This window comes from Genypterus blacodes, unplaced genomic scaffold (genome assembly GCF_046128005.1).
Source record: "Genypterus blacodes isolate CSIRO-AG114 ecotype Tasmania unplaced genomic scaffold, CSIRO-AGI_Gbla_v1 ptg000037l_1, whole genome shotgun sequence".
In the NCBI taxonomy this organism is placed as follows: domain Eukaryota; kingdom Metazoa; phylum Chordata; class Actinopteri; order Ophidiiformes; family Ophidiidae; genus Genypterus; species Genypterus blacodes.
In genome coordinates this window covers 2015515-2039202 of record NW_027466850.1, presented here as the reverse complement: position 1 = coordinate 2039202, position 23688 = coordinate 2015515, and the positions used below count along the sequence as shown (strand labels likewise).

At 41.1% G+C, this 23688-nt stretch overlaps 1 protein-coding gene across 1 annotated transcript in view; it reads left to right on the top strand.

Annotated features, from left to right (window-relative positions):
* Positions 1 to 23688, top strand: part of rnf123 (ring finger protein 123) — an 86579-nt gene that overhangs the window by 7358 nt on the left and 55533 nt on the right. The window contains exons 12-35 of the mRNA XM_076147279.1: positions 191 to 295; positions 850 to 975; positions 1180 to 1272; positions 1475 to 1550; positions 1731 to 1846; positions 1927 to 2026; positions 2445 to 2506; positions 3250 to 3321; positions 3593 to 3713; positions 4260 to 4361; positions 7871 to 7971; positions 8211 to 8403; positions 9079 to 9224; positions 12408 to 12491; positions 13513 to 13620; positions 13716 to 13893; positions 14724 to 14798; positions 15825 to 15912; positions 16460 to 16547; positions 16723 to 16807; positions 19323 to 19462; positions 20475 to 20531; positions 22454 to 22585; positions 23388 to 23463. Coding sequence (XP_076003394.1) covers positions 191 to 295; positions 850 to 975; positions 1180 to 1272; positions 1475 to 1550; positions 1731 to 1846; positions 1927 to 2026; positions 2445 to 2506; positions 3250 to 3321; positions 3593 to 3713; positions 4260 to 4361; positions 7871 to 7971; positions 8211 to 8403; positions 9079 to 9224; positions 12408 to 12491; positions 13513 to 13620; positions 13716 to 13893; positions 14724 to 14798; positions 15825 to 15912; positions 16460 to 16547; positions 16723 to 16807; positions 19323 to 19462; positions 20475 to 20531; positions 22454 to 22585; positions 23388 to 23463 — 2524 coding nt within the window. The remainder of the gene's footprint in view (positions 1 to 190; positions 296 to 849; positions 976 to 1179; positions 1273 to 1474; positions 1551 to 1730; positions 1847 to 1926; positions 2027 to 2444; positions 2507 to 3249; positions 3322 to 3592; positions 3714 to 4259; positions 4362 to 7870; positions 7972 to 8210; positions 8404 to 9078; positions 9225 to 12407; positions 12492 to 13512; positions 13621 to 13715; positions 13894 to 14723; positions 14799 to 15824; positions 15913 to 16459; positions 16548 to 16722; positions 16808 to 19322; positions 19463 to 20474; positions 20532 to 22453; positions 22586 to 23387; positions 23464 to 23688) is intronic.

Here is a 23688-nt window from a genome sequence, read left to right as displayed (position 1 = left end):
TTTACTGTTAAGCTTATCGCTCAGATTGGTGAATCAGATCAAAGGGACTGCTGCTAAATCTCCTGTTCAGTTTTCTCCTTTTCTTTTATTCACTAAGGATAAAAGTTTGCCGTTCCTGGAAGCTTTTTGCAGAGCCGGTTGCTCTACTTGCTGTTATTTGTGGAGCTAACCTGTTGTGTATTGGCTGTAGGAGGAGAAGCTGGTGGAGAAAGACTCCTCTACATGGAGGCTTCAAGGAGAACCCACAGTGCTCATCACCGTGGCTCACATCTTCAACCACTTCGCTCCACTTATGGTAAGAAACATTAATGTTAATGTCAACTGCCCTTTTTGCCGTGTCTCTGGTCCGGCTGCAGAGCTCTTTGTCTCCACAGATGTTTTCACAGTGTGTTCCCTGTCAGACTCTGTGGATCTATTGATGAGTCTCCTTGAACAAGCACGCTTACATCCTTGCCGGTGTTAGTGAATATTTCTCCGCACTTGAATGAACAATTTCCACCTCTTCGCCTCAAGAGCTTTGATTGATTGTTTTTTTTTCTCTTCCCCTTTTGATTGGATTCAGCCGTCACACACGAGAGACACCGCTGTCTTGACTTTTCTGTGATGTAATTTGACTCCCAACTGCTTTACTTTTTCCATCAAAGAAAATCGATGTGACAAGAGCACTCTCAGTTGAGTTTGATGTGTGATGGATGCGGTTGTTTGTTGTTTTTTGTTTTCCCCAGGTAACCGTCGCCATCGAACCGTACTTAGTGACAGGCGTCTCGAGTGTACTTTTGTTGTTTGATAGACATTTAATTTTGTCCCCACTGTGAAGTAGTGACAGTGTTATCTTTAATGGGTCTCCAGTGTAAAGTTTACCTGGTGGAGGATGTGCTGATGAATTTCCTGTTGGGGATTCTGGAAGGAGGAGGTTCAGTGGACGAACATCCGCTCATACAACAGCTTTTGGACCTCTTCTGGCTTTTAATGGAGGTAAACAAACACTCAAGACAAACACAAACTGTCAAGATTGTACCTTGTGTTGCCATGGTAAGTCACACTCCAGACCTTGGCACATCATTTCTTTATTGACATGAATAAAGACTGACGGCTTTCACCGGGATTTAGCAAGTTTGTGTCCCCTGGATAGAAAAAACAGAAGGCGCCAACCAACTTTGTATGTCTTTCTCTGTGTAGGACTATGAAGTGAATGAGTGCCTGAAACAGCTGATGATGTCATTGCTGAGAGCCTACCGCTTTTCCCCCATCATCCCAGACCTGGGCTTCCAGGTAAGACGGGTGTCCACTCTGCCTGGTTGGCAATCCATAGGTTGAAAGCACTCACTGACAGTATACATAAGAGCAAGGACATGATGATGGCATGATGAGGATGTAATTTGTCTCTAGACTTGTGCCTGTTGTAAAAGGAATTCATGATATGCTGTTTCTCCACTGTACAGCGATGTAATGTTGCTGCTTTGTTCTGTTCCAGATCCACTATCTCCGCCTGACCACTGCCATCCTGCGTCACGAAAAGTCCCGGAAATTCCTGCTTAGCAACGTATTATATCCTTATCTAACTTTGTATTCATGTCAGATAAGACTAGTAGAAACTCTAAGCTGGATATAAGTTAACTTTGGCAAAGATCTGGATGAGGTTTAACTCTGTTGTTAGAATCCTAAAATCTAATCCAAATCAGTCGTGTTTGTAAACATCAAGCAGTACTTTTCTTAACAGACGTTTACATTTGATGTGCTGCGTTCAGTGGTGTTCTTTTACATAAAGACCCCTCTGAGGGTGAAGGAGGCGGGCTTAGAGGAGCTCATCCCAACCACATGGTGGCCGACACATTTTGACAAGGAGGTAAAACCAACTGAGAGTGACGACTATCATAGTGCATGCTCTAAAGGCCTTGGTTTTGAATGTTTGTTGTTTCCACTCAGGGGAAAGATGAGCAGGAGCCCAAAGATGAAAGTGCAGATGAGCGATTGAGGAGGCGAGCCTATGAGAGAGGCTGCCAGAGGCTCAAGAAAAGGATTGAAGGTGAGACTTTAAGACGTTACCTTAAGGGGACACAGCACTTATTTATTCAGACTAATTTGAACCCATTTTACCATCATTCTGAACACATTCACCTTTATTACAAACTGCAGCATTTGTGTGCTTTCAAAGTTCAGAAAATACTTAGGAAAGTACAGTACATCAAATTTTGTTGTTACGACCTCAGCTTTTATCGTAGCTGTTAAACTGCTGTCATTGCATATAGTGATGAAGTAAGGCTGTAATGAGATGCAGCCAGTTTACAGCTCAGTATATTGCCACGCCGCCGGCTAAGAAGCGATTAAGGCATTTTATCAACGATGTTATTGTCATGTAAAGAGACTAAACGCTCTAATCTTGTCCCGTTGGCTTTTTGATCGTATAAATGACTCGACTTAACTCTTCTCTCTTCTGCTTTTAGTGGTGGAAGAATTACAAGTTCAGATCCTAAGGTTGCTCCTTAATAACAAAGACAAAGGGACAGTAAGTATAAAGGATGCACATACTTGCATTTTGCCTGATTCTTCTGTGACTAAATGTCCTTCTGAGACGAATATCTAGACTGTCTAGAGATGGACAGTTAGAGCAGGACTGAATACAAACTTACAAACTGATTTCTTTTGCAGCGTTGAAACACAGAATAGTTTGTTGTACAGGACCAAAGCACATAAGAATATTTGAAGTGAACAGAGTTGGCGTATTTCATGAAAGCCCCAATGTTAATTACTGTGGAAACTGAATGATTTCCATTGCGCCAACCTGAACGCCGTGGCTCATCACCAGGCTGCTCAGGCAAAGATAGGAGAGACACTTGGAAAGAACGCACTCTACCATGTTATTGAATGGGCTTTGTTGATAAGATACTGAATCAACATCTTTGTAACTTGGTTCAGTTGATTTACTGGACTTACTCTCCACACTGCGGTGACACAGCTAATTAAAAAGGCATCCTGAGAATTGAAGCTTTTGTGTATGAACCTTCACAGCCCCTCTCAGTAGCTTGACATTTAATTAAAGTTCGTCTCACTTCATCAATGTCAAACAGCCCCTGTAATGCGGTCATTCCCGACATAAACTTCAGTCTTTTCTGCCTCAGAGTAAACTCAATAGCAACACATTGTGTGTATGTTGTATGTCTGTATTCATTGCCATTGAAAAATAATGCTCCGACATGTTTATATATTATATTTATATTTCAAACTCACCGGGTTGTTTCCCTCTTTTAGGGCGAAGCCTCTCGGTACATCTTCCTGAACAAGTTTAGGAAATTTCTCCAAGAAAATGCAAGCAACAGAGGGGTAAGGGTCACAGCCTGTACAATGCACAAAATACTCTGTTTGCTCTATCATTTTGTATTGTTTTGTTTTCACCATCATGAATTATGAGAGGTGACTTGATATCCAAGTAATGGTAAATCACCTTTGGCACCTTTTGTCTTGTTGTTCTCTCCTCACTAGATCTTTGCTTGTATTGTATTCAAACCTCATATGCATGTTGCTTTGGGTAAAAGTGTCTGCCAAATGAATTAATGTATATGTATTAATTCTCTTCCTGTGTGTTTTCACTCAGCACCCTACAGCACTGTGCCCTCCAGAGTACATGGTGTGTTTCCTCCACCGTCTTATAACGGCTGTGAGGAGCTGCTGGGATGAAGGCAAGAGGAAGAGCCCAGGCAGCATCAGCAGTGAAGGTGAAGTATACTGGCATTACTGCTGTTTCATATATACACTGCATCAAAAAGCAACATTGTTTATCAAGTGTACAGTATGTAAATGTAGTTACTCACAAGTAATAGCACCTGGATCGGCGTGAGCTTATTCATGTCCTTATCCTTCATAGACATATGAATGGATGACTCACCAAGCAATTAGCAGGCTGTTTGACCCACTAATGACTTCTCAATAATATCCAATTATCTTTGGTCGTCTCAGTGCTCTCCAGTCTTATTAGCGACATGCATGAGCCCTGGTAGCCTCTGTCCAACTTAATAGGAGGCAGTGGCTGTTAAACAGATCTGCACACATGACAATACGTGGCAGCGTGTGTGTCCACTTCTATCTTTTCGTGCATTTGATACTTTTTTTACCCGTTTTACCCTGGATCAGCTTTATTAAAATATGAAATGATGACACCCTCAACTTTTTCTTATTCATTGGTTTTCAAATCTTCCACACACACATTCCATCTCAATCTGTCTGTGTCTCTCCTCTCCTCTTGTCTTTGTCTCTTTCTCCAGAGGCCTACGTCCCTCCTCAGCTCTTCTACAACGGGAAGGTAGACTACTTTGACCTGCAGAGACTGGGAGGCCTCCTGTCCCATTTGAAGAAAACACTCAAAGGTTTGTGTGTTTTGGGTTTGCAGGCAAAGACTCAGGGAATAGGGAGAATTATTAGCTATGGGAGAAAGTTGAAGAGACGTTCATCGTGGCTTTTGAGTTCTTAAGATACTTACGAGCCAATCCTACTTCTCAGAACAAATACATGTTATAATTCTGGCATTAATATCACTATTATTTAAGTATTAATATTGAATTATTATGAGGAAGAAAAGCACAAGTACTACCCTGTTGAAGTTGTCTGCTGGACTGTATTGCTGAGATCCACTAGAGGGCGCCAAAGTATTTCATGTTCTCAGGAAAAACAAAATCACACATGGATTCCATGTTTGGGCAGTGAGATATGATGAGTATCTAACATTATGTACGGTGTGATTAATGTACCTTTAACCGTCAATGTACTTATTTTTCTCATTTCAGTGCATTCATTCTTTTCTATAAGTTAAAAATCAGTATATTGTGATGTAAGTGAGGAAGAGGATACACTTTTAATGGGTTTCCTGGGTCTTTAGTGTAATTCCTTGTTCTAACCATTTAAACGTACAACTGAGAAAAAACTCAGACACTCAGATTGGATTCACTGATTGATTTTCCACATAGCTGCCGTTTATGTGTACTGCTGACGGAGCTGAAGTGGTTGTGGAGCTGCATGTTGTGGATTGATGTTCCCTGCTAGACTCTCTGTTCTGCCAATACACTGCCGAGGAAGACTGAGCGGCAGAGCTGAAATCAGTTACCTGCTACAGTGGGCCATTCATTTCAATTGTTCCTGAGAGTGGGCTTGGACTCCAGTGGTGGAAAACGTATGTGGAGGCGTTACTCACAAAAGTCACAAACGGTAGAAAGGGCCACTCTTTATCAGATGGAAGCTTTATGTATCCATGAAAAGCTATGTGATGTGGAGAAAAGGAGGAAGGAGGCATTAAAGAACAATTGAATGTACAAAGGTAAAGAACACTTGCACAGCTGGTATAATTATGTTACATTCTAGTCCCACTCTTCATCCCTGACCTATAAAACAGCCTACAGCCTACCGGGTTGTATCTCCAGCAGAAGAGCCGAAATTATCCATCTTGTTTTTGCTCATCATGCTGTGGCGTTTACAAACATTAGGAGGTGATGCACACGGGCATCCGACAAGCTCATTATTGACTTCAAATTGTCCTAACCAGCCAACCGTGACTTGTGACCGTCTTGCGAAGCGTCCAGTGGCTTTGCGGGTTGCTTATCAAATCCCTCGGCTACGTGACGGTTGCCGCCCAGTTGCATTTATCTTTGTCTATCTGGATGATTGGTGTTATGCCTGGGACTCGCTCTCTTACACGGATCGGCTTTATCACAATCGCTTACTCTGCTCTCAGTAGCAGGTCAGGGGAGTTCAGTCAATGTGCTGTTGGTTATCGTGAACAGAATCTGTAGGGTTTAGATTGTTTCTTTTTTGCCAGGAAACAGAAGATTTGAGATCCCGGCGGGGGTGAATCCATTGAACCTTGACCCTCTTCCAGATTGATTAGGTGCACCAGCTCATCCTGATGTCTTACTGGCAAGCTTATGATAGAGATTTCACTCTGCATATTTGCATGTGCGTCTCCATCTGTGTTCACAGACCTCTCAGATGCTTACACAGATATTTTACATTTCACTCATGCATTATTTTCCACGGCGAGCGTTTACGTTGGCGGTGAAGGTTGTGTATTAAACTTACCAGCAGACGTGTTTGTTTGTGTCAGTAGTGACCCTCCTGTCTGACCTGAATGTGTCTCTGTCTGTTTACTGAAAGTCAATGTTGCACTTTGAATATGATGTCATTCCCAGGGAAAACACAGAGATTATGTAAAATTAACTAATTTAAAATGCAAACATCTGCTTCCCTCTCTGTGTAAGGATGATATGAAGTGATTCAGTATCTAACTGAGTGTCACCTTCCTTTTTCCTTTTTTTTCAAACCTCTCGATCACTCCCTCCTCACCTGTTTGTTTGTCTTCCATTTCCTTCCCTCTCTTCCTCCCCTTTCCCCTCTTCCCTTTCTCTCCTCACTGTTTCCCTCCAGCCCGCTTCAGTCTACCTGCTTTTAATCAAAGCTTGATTAACACCACCCATCATTTAGCCCTGTAAATCAACAGGCCCTTCATCCAGCCGGCTGCACTCATGGTGATGCGCCATCATCTGTTGTTAGTGAAGCGTGACCTTATTTATTGATTACCTTCCTGATCAGCTTGATTGACTGCCAGGAAAGGTTATCTATTTTGCATAAAGACTGTTAAAGAGGAAGGATTAGATTATTGACATTTGTATTGGTTGGGAACGTTTTCATCAGGTTGATCAGAAAGGTGTTTAAACAAATCATTTAAGTTGAATCTTGTTTCTACCTTTGATTTCTACAAGGATGAGTTGTGTGTGAAATCCCTTTTTGGTGTCTCTGTGTTATCTGGATGGTTTTTGTCAGATGATGGGAAATGACAACATTAAAATCATCAAGCCTGAGCTGTGATACTTCCATAGAACGATAGAATCTTGTGAAATCATCACATATGATGGGCAAATGCTTGTTTTACCAGTTTAGGTCACCATGTGGAAGAAACTGCTGCTTCTTGCTTGAATTAATTTTCACCTCATGTGAGAGGCAACCACTCATTAGGATTCAGTCTTGCTGCAGCCTCTGTTCCTCCGGAACTGTCAAACAACATTTGAGCCATTTAGTTTCCTTTGATGGTCCATGATAATAAAAGATCATCTAGGATTTGATTGGACCTAGGCTAGTGGAGGGTTATGAAATATTGTATTAATACTTTCTGCATCTCGAGGGGACAAAGCTGAGAGGAGTAACAGCTAGCTTTGCTTTATAATACCAGACTGGCCAAGAGCGAAACAGTCTAAAGTAAATAAGATCACTGTCATTCTGTTTTTACATCTGTGTCTGTCTGTTAAGTGTTTTAGTGTCGGTGCTTCTCTTTATCTGCCCTTCTGTTTTTGTGAAGTGTTTGTGAGGCTTATGACGGAAATACAGCCTGTTTGAAATGTATTTTCACGTTCTGGGTGAGTTTTCTTTCTTCTGGGTATTTTCAAAGTGAGGAAGAAGAAGCCTGTGCAGGCTCACACACACACCTTCTTTCATTTTCTCTCAGCCATTTGGAAGAGCTGTTCAGCAAAAACAAAAAAAAAAGCCCTGGTTCTGATGATGAAAGGACCGGTAGCTGCTATTTGTCTGCCTTGAACATGTCTGATGGGAAAGTGACGGGAAACCTGGATGTGTTTTGTTCTCAAGTGGGTCTCAGTGAGGCACTGTTGACTACTCAGAAGTAGAGAGCCGTCTGTTTTTCTGTGATGCGTTTTGATTTTGTTTCAGGTTTTCTTTTTTGGTCTTGTGTTTTTGTAGAGAGACATGCTGATGCAACTGTGCTTCAGACCTCCAAAGTCTGCATCCAGCCATGTTTGGATCTGGATGATGTATATGCTGGAAATGTGAAATGCTGCTGAAGCTAAAGAATATTTTTTTATCTTGGTTCTACTAGATGACTTAGCCAGTAAGGCCAACATCATCATCGACCCTGCAGAGATCCAGGCTGCATCTATGGATGACTTGGATGAAGATGAAGAGAGTGGAGCAGCACAGGTTTATTTTCTTCTCTTATTTCAAGTGTGTGTGTGTGTGTGTGTGTGTGTGTGTGTGTGCGCGCGCACTGCGACTTGTGTGTAGGAAGATTAGGTAAAATATATATAGCATAATTTACAGATATAAAGCAAAAGTTATGGCATTTGACCAGGGGAAACTTCTGCTACCTGTGATTGCATAATCTGTTGTGACCGCCTTTCTCCGTTCTTCTCTTGTTCTTATACATACAATAATGTCAGAGACCATTTGGTGCCGCAGCCATGGGCGGAGCGTTGGCGCGGCCCAGTTGGTTGAGTTCTCCTACTCTGGGACGAGCCAACCGCTTTCTCAGCACAGCCGCTGTGAGTCTCATGACTCCCAGACGACCTCTTACACAACCTGAAAAGGTGAAAGTTCGCACCCTCGCAGTGGAGCAGAGGACCGAGGAGGACAGTGAGTCTGAAAAGTCTTAATAGCATTACATCTATTGAAGTGAGGGTTTAATTAGGGATTCATTCTCCGATCTGAGGTTTATTTTGATTTCATATAAAAATGTTGTAATTAGTTGATATGGTGAAGTAATTGAATGTCTCACTTCCCATTCCTGTAATAGGACAAACATCTACCTTTGTGAGACTAATCGTCCACTTCTGAAGAAGATAAAAAAATCCCTTTTCCTACGAGGAGGTCATCTCTCATCCCAAACACTTCTAGCAATTACGCAACTTAAAGCATGTATTTAAATTCATTATGCGTTTGAACTTGGTATAGACTTCTTTTCTATTGTTTTTGCAACAATATAAAAACTGAAAACTGTCTACAAATTGAGCAGAAATGGTTTCTGGCTCTGAATAATGTGATGTTGCATTCTCCTAAACTTGCACTTATCTTTGATTGGCTTGTTGCAACTGCTCAAGTTGCAGCAAAAAACAATGAGGGAGATGCTTGAATGCCAGTTATTTAAATGAGCTTTTTGGAGTAACAATTCCACACTGTCTGGGGAAACTCTGTGTCTGCCGTTGGTTGCTGTAATTGCAGAGAGGTAGATAAGACCCTGGATGCTCTTTATGTGTAATTTTTATTACTTTTCTTTGGCTTTCCGGTGTTTTTCTTCTCTTCAACGACAAGTCGAGGGAAGCCATGGTAACGATGGCCTGTTGCTGGGGCAACCACTGGAAGAACCAGATCAGCCTATAGCGGATAAATCCCTGCTGGAGATCGTTGATGGGATCGTGATGATGTACAACTTGAGTGTTCATCAGCAACTGGGCAAGGTGAGGTTATGTGACCGTCAATTTTCTTTCTGTCTCTCTTCTCAAAATCCACAATTACTCTACATCACATAGAGCGCAGCCTAAAGAGGTGCCATCAGCTGTAATTATACAGAACCTTGACATTAATAGAATGTCATTTTAATCTACTTACAAAGAGCTGCACATCTAGAATACTGAATGTCAGTACCTCATCAAAGGTTTCTCAAAGATCAAATAGTTTATTGTAGGTTTCTGAAAGTTTGAAATATTCAGAAACCTCATTTGTAATTTGTTGGAAAAGACACAATTTATGTTGGCCCTGGATAAACATTTTGTAGCTATTTTTATGAATTTTGTTTTTCTAGGCTTCACACTTAAATGACTTATTATTCCTCTATCTTTCAGCGTAGGAACACCAAAGGTTGATGATGCATATTTTATTCAAATGTGTCATAGCCTGACCTTCATTTGTCAAATCTTCTGCCTGCTCACAGTTTTAAGTGTCTGGATAAACTTTAAAATGGGATAAGTTAGTCTCTGCATCATCTGAGTCATTATGACTGATCTGGCATATGTGGTTTATGTCTGTCGAGTACATGTTGGTAATGCTCGCCAAAGATCTCTCCTCATCATCATCTACCATCTAGTCTACAAAGAGAATATCTACCAAGTCCATATTATTTGTAAAAGCTTGCAATTTGTCTAAAATTCATTCTAATCACAACCATTTTCCACAGAAAACAATCCAACATTATGATCCCAGATTAAAGGAACCAATCCCTGACCTAAGAGACTTCCTCTCAGATCTGTGGTTGCTCAGACTTCATGTTCCCTACAGTGATCTAGTGCAGAGATTTCTCTCAGGACTGTGCATCACTCTCAGCAAATGGCAGACAACTAAAATATATCCCAGTGCCTTTCCCGTTTTTACACATCACACTTCGCCAGAATACAAAACAACCTGAAATTACATCACAGGTTTATAGGAAAATCCCTAGCAAAGTCAATAATTTATTTTGGAGACGACATCTCGGGAAGAGTCCCAACGAGACAGATTCATTCTGTTGGCAGTCTGCACAAGTTCAAGACTACAATGTTCTGCATGATATGAGAGCTGAAGATATACTGTATAATAGTCCGAGTCCTCAAAGGCCATGGCTGCCTCGGTGTCAGCCTTGGGCAAAAGGACGTTTGTCATGTTTGTGCTCTGGTAAACCCTTTTCTCGCTTGCCAACATTTCTTCTGGTGAGAACTGCAGTAGTTGCCCTTGGTGTGTTTCTCCCCTCTCAACACCAAATCGAATTTCTTATGAGTTCAGTCTTGATGGATACATGCAGGTGTTTTTATTTTATTTCATTTTATTCCAATATCCGATATGTATTTTCACAATGCAGTTGGCGTTGGAATGAATCCACACTTTAATCTAGGACACAGCGTCTGGGATTGGATAGATGTGACTGAGAGTGTAAATAAATCCACAACTTCAAATAAATCAGGGTGGTGCGGGAGAAAATAAAATGGAATATAAGACTTCACATTGTCATTTCTGGAAGCATTTTATACAGTTATTAAGAACATAATAGTCCCCATTGTAAGGCTAAACAATTTTCTTAAGGCAACTGTTCACTTGGGCCATATTTTCATTATCCAGACACTAATCTTATCACAATACATCAACATGCATGAAATGTGTACTGTACTGCCAGATCGGATCAAGATCTGATCACAATGTGTTCTGCCTGCATTAACACTTGGCCTCATTATCTGGATAATAAATCCAGATGTCAAGGACAGATGTCATGCAAGTAAATAGCCTCCCAGTCTTTTTACTATCAGTACTATCCGAGATCATGCATTTGTTATGGCCATAGATGAAACCACCAAAACACTATACCTGAACCTTGAAGTCTGTCAGATTTTTGTCAGTAAAGTCCGTTTCTGTTGATCCATCTGGGTATTCACTTCCTGCCTGTGTGTTAGAGCTCATCACTAATGAAGAAGCGCCTGGCAGAGCTGTCAACTTTATCATAATGAGCCCGGTGAGAGGCAACACTGAAAAGTTGAACGAATTGATGATTCTCACTGTAGATATAAAGAAAGAAAGAAAGAGCAACATGACAGTGGTTATTTGTTGAGTAACGTTTATATTTACAATGAGCCCTTTATGGCTTGATTTGTGTATGCTACATTAATTACCTCACATCGTAAAATAATTCAACTATAAATCTCCTTCCTATGTAAATTAAATCAGCCCTACTGCTTTCCTCTGTAAAGTCCTGGATACTGTGACCTGCTCTCATCATATTGTATTTATTTTTCAATCATTGCTTGAATTGCATGAATGAAGGGTCAGCCTTTGTTAAGCAGACATCTATGGGGATGTTTCTTTGTATCTTAATGTTTTTCTCCTTGGTTAGGTTTTCCTCTGCCTGTATTTAACCCTACTGTGTCCACGTTCATGCCGTGTCCAGACTTCTATGATTGTTTCATCTGTGCTACTCGTACTCCCATCGCTGCGTAATCCTAGTCTGTCGCAGAACAGAAATTGGCCATTATAAGAGCGGCACCTCTTGACCTCTCTGTCACTGTCATGGCCTCTCTAGTTTAAAAACATAGCCTAGCGCTATAGAAAGCGCCACAGCTCTTTAAAGTCCATCTACAAATGTTTTCCAGATACAGTGTTTATTATCTAGGCATACTGTTTTGATGAGTGGTTTCTAATGGATCTTCAAACTGCAGACCAGGAAAAGCCAATCAGCATCCAATATATTGCCTTTTTGGTTGATTATCTAGGCTGGATGTACTGTATTCTGGATAATGGGGAGTTTCGACAGAGTAAATAAGCATTGTGACATTGTGTGTAAACAGAATTCAGTGTTTTATTTACCCACAAAAAGTTCTTCTGCTTCATCAGTGTATAAAAACTGTCACACAATAATTTTGTCAGCTTAACACTTCCATTCACGCTATTTCTATTGTAGCATTCACAACACTAGTAATGAGCAGAATTCAAGGGAGATTGGACCGAATTGGCCTGGAGTAGTTCAGTAATTTGTCTCAAGGTAGCATACAACAACTTATTTCAGGATTTGCTGTCCCATGTTATTTTCACATGCTGCAGTTTGAACATGGATTCAAATCTGGCTCAATTACATGATTTAAACATGCAGAATAAATTGTACTTTTGTCTCTTTCTCCTTCCAGATGGTGGTGGTTTCAGATGATGTTCATGAATATGCTGTGGCGCTGAAGGACACGGATGAGAAAATCGCACGCTGCCCAGCAAGAGTGAGCATAATGAGACTTTACGTTCATTTACACTAATGAAACCTATTGCTTATTTCATGAAGACGAGTGCTTCCACTGTGGAACGTTATTAGTGCTGATATCAGTGGTTATGAACAGTATTATTCATAGATTCGTAGTTAAATGGAAATGAGGGTAGGAAGGATCTTTTTCTCTTTTTTGTACTTGTAGCCTAATCGAAAGATTAAAAGATTAGTTTCCTCTCTTCTGCTGGAAATTTAAGAGGTGAAAGACACTTGAGTTTTAGTCGAGCATCTTTTCCTTGACCGTAGGGTTGGGTTATGCCTTTGATTACCTTTACAATTCTAATCATGATGGATTTATTTAGGTCATAAGGACATTTGTTGCATGATGAGGATGCACATAATTCACATTACACCACAGTTTAATGCCAAACCCCTGCAGCTGCCCCCATCATGCAATATGCATGCCATGCTGTCGGAGCTGGTGCAATACCTGAAAAACTGTAACAGCGAGCATCCATCCAGTCATTTCCAAGTTTGTCATTCTAGTCAGGGTTGCAGTGCAAACAGAGCAGGTCGAGCAGCCCAAACTTCCTGTCCTCCAGCTCGTCCATCTTTTCCTGGATGTTCCCCAAACTCCCCCAGACCAGCTGGGAGATAAAATCTCTCAAGCCCATGCTCAATCTGCTTCTGAGCCCCCTTCCAATTGCAGTCCAGCCATGACTGGAACACACAGGACTTTGAAAAACTTGCCAGAATACAGACACAAGTTGTTCACTGCCTTCCTGCGTTCTGTATAGGAACATTACCTCCTAACCTGTCACAACCACTGCTTTGGTTGGATTTATTTTCTTAATAAATTGAACATCTCTCCAGTTGTTATGATGCAGAGACCAATACAGTCTAACTTCTGCCTGAATTCAGACTTGAGAAACTTCTCAACTTTGAAATGTGACATAACGTCTGTTACCTAGTGATGTAATGCTAAAAAGCCCTGGTGTAATGAGTCTGTTTACTACGTGCTGCTTGCTTTCTTTCAGAGATCGGACATCCTGGATGAGCTCCAGAAAAGCCAGAAGGTTTTTGCTGAAAAGCTGAACCACCTCAGTAGAAGACTGGCCTGGATCAATGCCACCATATACTCCAAGGTGATTTAGCATTTGAATATGTTTATATGCAAATCTGTGTGTGGTTGACTCTGTACCTGTCGTTCACTGTCATCCTCTCTCCTTTCTCTCTGCAGGAGAAGATGTTGGATGTATACTGGCTGCTCTGTGTGTGTATCCGGACAATTGAACACGCTGACAACACTGGGTCGTTGTTTGCCTTCGCTCCAGAGTTCTACCTCAATGTATCCATGAATTCATACAGTGCCCTGAAAAACTACTTCAGTCCGGCAAACAGCATGGAAGAGCTACCAGGTAAAGTAGAGAAGTGGCTTACGTCACTAAGGCCTTTTCTTCAAACTACTTAAAGAGCTTAAAATAGCAACTAAAGTGTTGGTTGCTCGCATAATAGTCATGGGAATCACCACTTGGAAGACAAAGGGAATATTGGAGGAATATGCACTGTGTCTACTCTGGTCTACACTTGCTGGAAAGGAAAGCATTCAAAGATTCAGCTATAACTCAAACCAGCTTGATGGCTTAGTCTCACTCTTTGTTGCAGACTTGACTGACAACATTACAAGTGGATATTGGAGTATATTTACTGTATATGAGTCGATTTAACAGCATATAAAGTGTACAGAGTTCTTCAGGTAGTACTGTCTGTATCTCTGCACTCTCTCTCCCTGTTGGATCCATATATTAACAGATTTATAACCTTTTATTGGCAACAATTTCATACTGGAATCAGATTTTTATAGTAATAGTTCCTCGGGACCTTAGGTATTATATCACATTAATTGGGGAGAACATCAAAGACAAATGGGATGTTAAAGTTCAACTCTTTAAGAGGCAGAAATTTGGTTCTCTGTCAAAACAGATTTATTTTTCCTGGCTGGAACACGTTACCCTTACTTTATTTAGATTTATTTAGTTTTCCCGCTTTCCCAGATATATGTTATGTAGTGATTTATGGTTTGTTGGAATCTCAGCTATGTTTGACATGCAGCTTGCTGTTTTTCAGTGCATACACATCCAGTCAACGTGCTCTCAGGTCAATGTGTACATACAGTGTGTATTTTCTGCCCATAAGCAAAACTGTGTGTTTGTGTTGTTGTCCTTGTGTTTTCCCACATTATCTTAAGGCTACGAAGAGACATTGACTCAACTAGCTGCTATCCTTGCAAAGCACTTTGCTGATCCTCGCATAGTTGGGACAGGTGAGACACACATGCGTGTGATTGGTGTGTGTGTGTGTGTGTGTGTGTATTTCTATCAGCAGTCAGTGTGCATAGTGAGTTTGGTCATTTTAAGGGATTTGCTGCACCAGCAAACTCTGGCTCACCTTGTCACGTCTAAGCTGGAGTCATTAATCATTCTTGGCTTTTATCAGAATTTCTCAATTTGAAGGTTCACCTGACCGCCTCAATAAAATACTAATGAAACAAAATGGCTGAAGTGTGTTTAGGATGGTGGAAAGAATGGAACAGAATATGTGGAAACAATCTCATTTAGCCCCAAACCATCTCGAATTTGGTTAAAGTCCCTTGGTTGAGAGTCACAGTATAGTGAGTGTACGTCTATGAAGAGTGGAGATCGAGGGGGCAACCAGAATTTCCTCGGGTTTCATTTCAGAAGTAAGAAAGCTACACTTTTTCAAACCATTTTCAAAAAACCCAGCATGAAAACAACTATAGTCTGACAGGATGTGGAGAAATTCTCACTTTTATTTATAAAATTGGACACAATGTGTAGGTATCTGACTTAAATGCTACCTGCTTTTCTGACCAATTAACTCTGTGTGAAGCGATCATTGCAGTTCAGCACAAAGCTCTTTTGAGAACAAGGGCAGAGCTGAAAAGCAGCTGTGATGTATAATGCACACGCTGCCCAAAGCTCACAGGAAAAGCTGTTTTTCAATGAGAATAATCAATGTACTATCTTTTTATTGGAGTAAAGACGCCTTCAGGTTTTATTGATGAATACGCAGGGAGTCTTATTTACATGAGAATGAAACAGATTTGTGTCTCAGCGCCTGTGAAACATTGTGTGATAGAAGCAGGAGTGACTGAGGGGACAGGGCTTAGAATCGCGAGAGCTTTACGATCTGTTCCATATTGTTCCATTTGTTTGGACGATACAGAAATAGCTGTTATGTTTGGTGTGGGTGAAAGAAACTTTCTTTCCCTTTGAAAATCTTTTTAAAACTTTTATGAAATAAATAATCTCTACCTTTATGCTCTCAGATATCAAAGACTCTCTGATGCAGGCACTGGCCAGCTATGTCTGTTACCCACAATCCCTCAGGGCTGTCGAAAGGATTCCAGAGGAACAGTGAGTATTTTATTTAATTAGGAGTTTACTTAAGTTAAAATTGATAGACTCTAGTAATTTTTCCTTGTGAGTAATTCTGTTAATGCTATTACTAGAATGGTTATAAAGATGACTCAGAATTCAAAACACGTTGGCTTGGACTCTTTCTGTCCATTTTCCAGATGCTTCCCCCACTCATTGGTTTTATTATCTTTTGTCACAGTGTAGTAAAAACGGGAAAACAAACCACAGTATTAGTCAGTGTTCAGCTCTCTAGCAGTCATCAGTATTTCCATTTGCTTTTACGAGTGACTTAACCCATGCATGCCCGCTCCTGTTGACAACAGCTTGTGAATAACTCAGTGTCAGTTTCTCCACTCGGAATGTAAACCCTCTTGACAACACTAACCCAAATACAAAACATTTCCTTATCACAACTGTACAGTCTGAGTCGAGCCAATGACAGGAAGGACAAAGCACAGTGGATTCCGAACGGGAGATGGTTTGTGCCTCCTTGGAGACGGCGAGGTGAATCCGAGCTGTGCTGATGTACGTTTGTGTGTTTCAGACGTGTTGCCATGATGAGGAATCTCTTGGCTCCATATGAACAGAGACCCTGGGCCCAGACCAATTGGATACTGGTCAGACTCTGGAGGGTGAGCACACACACCGTCTGATTTTGAGTGAAGACTAAACCGTGACATTTCCTTTTATTGTGTTATGCACGAACATTAAAACCTATGGACCAAGATAGTTGTATATTTGAGGCAAACTGATTTCTCATGTCGTGTCTCGCATATAAATAGTTTGTTGGTGTTTTGTCTATTCCAGGGTTGTGGTTTTGGCTATCGATACACTCGCCTGCCTCATCTCCTGAAAACCAAACCCGAGGACGCCAACCTCCCTAGTCTACAGAGTAAGTGCTCTCCGTCTGCCTCTATTTTTTCTCTAGTCACTCAGTTATGAGAGGATAGCGCGGCTAAACGGTCGGTGTGCGTCTCATGCTCAGCTCGTCTTCCACCTACTGCTTTACATGGAACTGAATTATTGTTATTTGTATTTGTTTCTTAAACATCTTCCTCGTCACAGTTCCTCTTCTTTTGCTGTTAGACTCCCTGCTCGTTTCTGACCCTTATCTTGCCTTTAAGTTAGAACTGACTTATCACAAAGAGCCGGTTCTGTGCACTGGAATGCTGATTTATTCCATGTCATTTATCTTCGCAATTAGAAGACAGTGGCTGTACTTTGAATACATAACCATTGCTCATCTCTCCCATACATATTCAAGTGTAATTCTTGTGTTCGGTTCAGAAAAGGCCTTGTTCCTTAAGAGACAAAACAACCCCCCCTACCAAAAACATAATAAACATCATTTCAGCTTTTGGTCAAAGGCTCTAAGCTGTTGTTATTATTTCTCAGTAGCCTTTCATCCCATAGTTTATCTGTCTTTGAGCACGATTTGCTGTGTCATCGCCCTCTTTGTTTTCAATACATTTTCTGCTTCTCCTTATAATTGTGTTTTTTTTTTCTGCTTGCTGTTCTCTTACTGCATGATAATCAAGTCTTTGCCTTCTCATTTGCATGCATTTCAGGGGATCTGTCTACCGCTAGTTTCCAGAGTAAGTTTTATTTTCCCACATTCGTCATCACTGTCTCCTTGTCAATCCTAATAAGAATGGCCGATGTGCAAAGGTCATTTACTGCACAGTGTCACGTAAAGCTCCTCACATACAGGGTTGTACACTTTCAGAGGCCTGGGAATTCTACATTTACTCAGTGTGTGTTTCCAGATGACGCCCCCCCTTTCAACAGACGCTGTACCCGTCCCTGCGATTTGTGCGCTCTGGCCCTCAGACTGTCACTGCTGTCCGCCTTTATGAAAGGAGGCTATTAGCTTTATTTCTAAGCTGTGATTTATCCTGATTAGACAATACTCCAACTGCTTCTGTACACAACAACACAATTATACACAGACGAACAGAAACTTAATGGGAGGGAAAGACAGATATTTGAGCGCATTTACAACCAAAGGGAATCTCAAAGAGTAAATCCAACTCTTCACAGATGTCAGATGTGTGGAAATGTCTTGGGAGAGACGAACACGGTCCCTTCAGCCTTCACTATCATCTTAAGGTTTTACGATACAAAACCAACACAATCCACAAAGACGCAACTTTTATCCACAATTTGTCGGTGTAGGTTTCTTGTGAAGGTTAATAGCTTACCTAAGGACTGTTCTGCGATTTCTAGGGTTTCACTGTCCACAGCATCTTCCTACATCTCGAGGTAGACCAATGACATACTGTATACTAGTGAAGAAGACTAGTGCTCCTTTGAGTGCCTCCATTCTTCAGTTAAACAACCACAGCATTGCTTTTACCTGAGGTTATGTTTACTGTTCCTTTCATCGAATAGAAAAAGGTAAAATTCAAGGTTGTCTGTACAAACAAATTGGGCCTAAGAGTGAGGTTGTTACCAGAACAGATATCTTAGAGGCATGTTTACAAGCGTACACTGCAGAAATACCCTCAGCTACTTTTAATAGGCTTCCATTAAAAATAGTAGTCGACTGTTTTGCTATACATCAGTCTTTGCATCTTAAGGCTAATGAACAATCTATAGCACTCCCATGATTCCAAGCCGGAGTCGTTTATCCTTCTGGGATCGACAAGAGACAAAGGGCAAGAAAGGAGAAAAGAGCAGGACAGCAGAGAGATTATTAGACTTAATGAACGCTTGGCTCCTCAGCGTTCCTTCATGTCTTAGAGGAGAGTGAAGTGTTTTTAAGGTTTTTTTCTCCCATGCCCTTTTCCACCCCCTTCTTCATTGCCGTTCACCTGTGTTCCCTTCCTTTCTCTTTTTGCTTAATTTGCCATTTCCATTTTTACCTCTCCACATATTTATCTCCTCCATTTTTTACCTTCTTTTCATCTGTTCCCGAGGAGCCCGTGTGTAATCTCTCCCAGTAGAATCCCAGTAGACCATTGAAACAAGCTAATGTCTCATCTCAGCATTCACTAATTAGCAGTAAAGGTAAAAGCTTCTGTGTCTTTATGGACCGACGAGGCTGTGTTGATCCATCACTGCCAACCCATCCCTCTCTTAAATCTTGTCCACAGTTTATAGTCTATTAGTGAGTAGTTTTGTCAAACTCCTAAACTTCACAATGTTCTTTGAGTAGATTGAAGCACATGGTGTAGAATGTGTTGATGTTCTTATGCTATAGCGGTAAAGGTGTCACTGTTTCTCCACCCTCACCCCTACAGGGCAAAGCTGCGGTTCAATCCTGTAAAAATAAAACACTTTACCCCTCTGTCTTGCTCCGTCACCCTTTACCCTCTCTTCTTACCGGATTTTTCTTTCGGGTGAGTCACAAACAAATGGTGCTCCCCCTGTTTATTAACCTGTATCCCTTCATCTGATTGGTTTAGAGCCCTGTCCGTCCTTGCTGCTACAGAAACACATGGCAGAACTGCTGAGTCTGGACAAGGACATGGCTGCCTCCTTCCTCAACAGTGTCTTAAACCAGCTCAACTGGGCCTTCTCTGAGTTTATCGGAATGATCCAAGAGGTAAGAAAGTGTACCTCGAAGCAAAGCGTGGTGTCAACTGTATGTAAGCAACTCTGGGTATCAATGTACTGTTGGAGATGACTAGAAAACGTACATGTAACTTGAGTGGGTTGGCCAAAAGTTCATTGTGAAGGAGGTTATGAGATTATGGATACGCCTCTGAGCCAAGTATTAATTATAATCTAACAATTAAATTACAAAGGAGTGGTTCAGAGGAAAGTCCCAGTTTAGGAAATATTATCAGGATTCACGATGGCTTTCATGTAATGTTTGACTTTAGGGCAACATTTGATTCAATTTCTCATCTTGATACGGCTCAGCATTAAATAGCTTACATATATTATCTGATTTTCTTCATGTGCTGCTTTTACTGATAGATATAGCCAAGAAAAGGACAGAGCAGTCTTCCTCAAAATCTTACCAGCAAAGACAAAGCAAAACATTGACTAGGCTGGTCAAACACCGCACATGTTCCTGTAGTAGTAGCAGTAGTTCATGGCAGTTCATTTTGCATTTCATGGCAATTCAAGGCTGGAGATTTCTGCGGTTGCTGGCTTGGTTGGTCTCTCTTGGTGAGGTTTGCTTCCAGCTCCACAGAACAGCTGAGCAGACAACAACAGTGAGGGAAATCCAGAGCTACTCAACACGCTAATGGACGCAGAGCAAGGGCTTTAAAAAACCCTTGAAATTGATCTCACCTTAAGTTGTGTTTCACAGTTGATTCATTATTTCTTTGCGGCGGGTTCATTGACGTCAGAAGTGTGCTTTTAAGAGCTTTGCGTTTTGCTATTGACCCTTTTTATATCTTGTGGTTATGAATATGCAAGCCTGTATTTTAGACCGTTGAAATGCAGCTGTTGAAATTGTGTAACCTGCTGTAATAGCAGGTGAAAATAAATGGATTTTCAGAAGCTTTCTATGCACATTGCTCTTTGTCTTTCTGTCCTTCCCCACCCCTCTTTTCCCTCTTTTGCCTCTTCGTCATTTTTCTCCACTTTTCGTCCTTTAACAGATCCAGCAGGCTGCAGAGCGTCCAGAGAGAAATTTTGTCGACACACGTCAGCTGAAGGTATTTCTATCCGTTCTGGTTGCTTGTCCTAGAGAATTGGGAAACTAAAAAACTATACATTCTGATATCGGTCTGGGGCTTTACTTAAATTGAGGCCCTTCCACATTAAATGCCCTCTAGCAGCTAAGGGAAGGCTTTGAAAGGTCTTACTGGAAGATTATTCTTTACTGTTAAACACCTCCAGTAAGTGCTGAGTTCCATTAACAGCAGCTTAATATTGTGCAGTTATGGCGAAGTTGGATGATTCAGAATGAATTAGCAGGACTAGTATTTCAGAATGATGTGTTGTTGTACTGATGGAATTAATGCTGGGTATTCACATTATCATTCTCATTTACCAAACATTCACAGAAAAGAAACAAACAAACCAAAACAGTTGATGAATGAACTTCCCCCTCATATAATGGGTCATTTCATGAATTTATTTTTGCACAGTCCAGTCCATTAGATTTAACATTCCGGCAATGAATCCCCTTAATGAGTTGCTTACTGAAGCGATCATTGAATCAACCTTCCAGTATTTGCCCTAATTGAATGATAAAGCTTTCTTTTTTTATGCAAAGTCAGCCACTGTATCGATTTGTAGTGTGCACAACCTGACGGAGGGCCAGATTTAATAAGCGCTTTGCGGGACTCTTACTGACAGTAACGAGCAAAATACCGTCCGTCATATTTACTGCGTGTTGACACCAGGGGTTTCTGCTCATAAAATGTGCGTCTTTGAGTTAATGCGTATGAATTTTAGGATGTTCTGATGAGAAGCTGCCAAAATGGGAGGACCGAATGGAAATGTATGCATACGTTTCGCTATGGCTGAGTTATCGTGGTTTGCGGCAAAGGTCATTGCATCTATTATTTACCATCTTTGAAATGCAGGTGTTCACTTCTTCGCTGCATATCAGCTGTTGTCATTCTTAGGAGGAGACAGAATATTGATGGATCTGCTGCTTCCTCTTATTTGTGGTCTTCTGCCTTTTGAGCATTTCAATTTTAGTTTTTTAAAATATGCTCATGAAGGGAAGAGATGCCAGGATAATGGACGCAAGAAGTGTCTCTACATAGAAAACGGTGCATTCTGTCACATCTGGGTAATGAATGAGGGTGTTTTGGCTGAGGAAGCACTGAATACTTCACTCACAAACTGTCAGGAAAAACAACAAAATACCCTCCGAGAATTCATTTGCCAGAATTCCACAAAACATAAGTATTCACAAGAAAAATAAATTGGCTTCCATATTTCCAGCTCAGCACTCTGACGGCATCACAGCTGCAGCCAACCCTTCGGCTCTGTCAGCAGCTATTGGACCTCACCACATTTCCTGTCAATCAAGACAATTAAATACTATATATTGCAGGGAGAGGCCTGAAAATAGTAGACAACCTATAATAATTCTGTTAATAGTCATCTTCATTACCATAAAGACTGTGTCCCAAAAACAGGTAATTTCACGGAATGTCAATCAGAAAATCAAAATAGGATACACCTCTGTGCCACACGGGCAGCCTATTGTTGGCCTGGGTCCTTTTACCAAACCAGGAACTGCTGCTGGAGGTGACGATAGAGCACGAGTCATTGTTCAGATAATAAAGACAATTCTGTATGAGCTCTTTGTGTTTTACCGGTGTGGTGGTGAAAATGAATTTCCTCAAGTATTGAAACTACTAACTACTCACTGCCAGATGGTGGAGTGACACAAAGGGTCTGTCTTTTACTTTCCCCCCTTTCTCGGCCCTCTTGTGCTGTGATATCTAGAGAGGTAATCTGCTTGGGTGTTAGATTTGCAGGATTGATATCAAATCAACTCTTTGCGGCTGTGCTCATCTATAAAGTCAGTGCTCGTAAATGTTGGTGCTGCAGAAATGTGCGTCCATGTGTCAGGTTTAGTAAATCTGGCTACATGTTTCCCCAATTCTTTCTCCAGGTATGTGCGACATGCTTTGACCTCTCTGTCAGCCTGCTGCGTGTGCTGGAGATGACGGTCACCCTGGTGCCAGAGATCTTTCTGGACTGGTCCCGTCCCTCTGCAGAGCTACTCCTCAGACGACTGGCTCAGGTCTGTTCACAGTCGGAATGATATTGATGATAATGTGATGTTTTACCATTCCTGATACTAGAGTTCTCTGTCAACTAAAGGGAGCTTGATGTCCCTTGAGTTCGTAAATGCAGTCTCGCTAACTTACTTCCTCGGAGAACCATCATCTGTCTGACTGCTTGTTTGTTTTGATGTCTTTCCAGTACTTAGTTGACAGCTCCATTATCAAGAATCACAGCTCCATCTTACTGTGTTTACAGTATCTATCTGTCTCATGTTGCATTATGCTGATACTGCTTATAAGTGTGATTTCTTTAAATTGTGTTTCAAGCTGCTGTTTTCCAAATCCCACTGCTTGGTCTAAGACGGGGGCTCACTTTATAGCTCACGGCAAGCTGATATATCTGTTGCTAATTGGCTCAGTGTCGGGACGATGGGTTGACATGTTTATTGTTGCTTTGTTCCTTTGCTCTCACCCCTTCTGTCTGCAGCTACATCTATGTTGTCTCTTCACCCATCTCACTAAGACTGTCAGTGGGCGGAAGAAATACAGGAACCTAATTGAATTCAGTATAATTGGCCTGCATTAAATCTTCTTCACATAATGCTCTTTTTACTTGAGATCACTATTCTGTCATCCATACTTATTATAAATTAGGTTAGGTTGAAGAATAAAGTTTATCATTGTACTTCAACTCAACACAATTCTCTAATGCATACTGTATACCACTCACTTATGTCATAACAGCATAATGTAATGTTTTTCCTCTTCTTCATAATGGATTATTGTTGTGTGTTGATCCAACTTTGTCTCTTCCTCCAGCTGTTGAACCAGGTGTTGAACAGAGTGACGGCAGAGAAGAACCTGTTTGATCGTGTTGTCAACTTGCGGCTGCCAGGTACTAGCATCACATGTTTAAGATACGGAAGAACGTAAACATCACAGCAGTAGAAGGCGAAAGGCAGTGAAAAGAAATGATTGCATTTCGTTACAACAACTGTTGAAAAAAACGTAAAGATACCTACAGAGTTCAATCAATGAATACAGTCGAGCACTACATTGCAACTGGATTTATGATTGGGTAAATCTGTGAGTCAATGAAATGGCAAGAGAAGGAATAGTT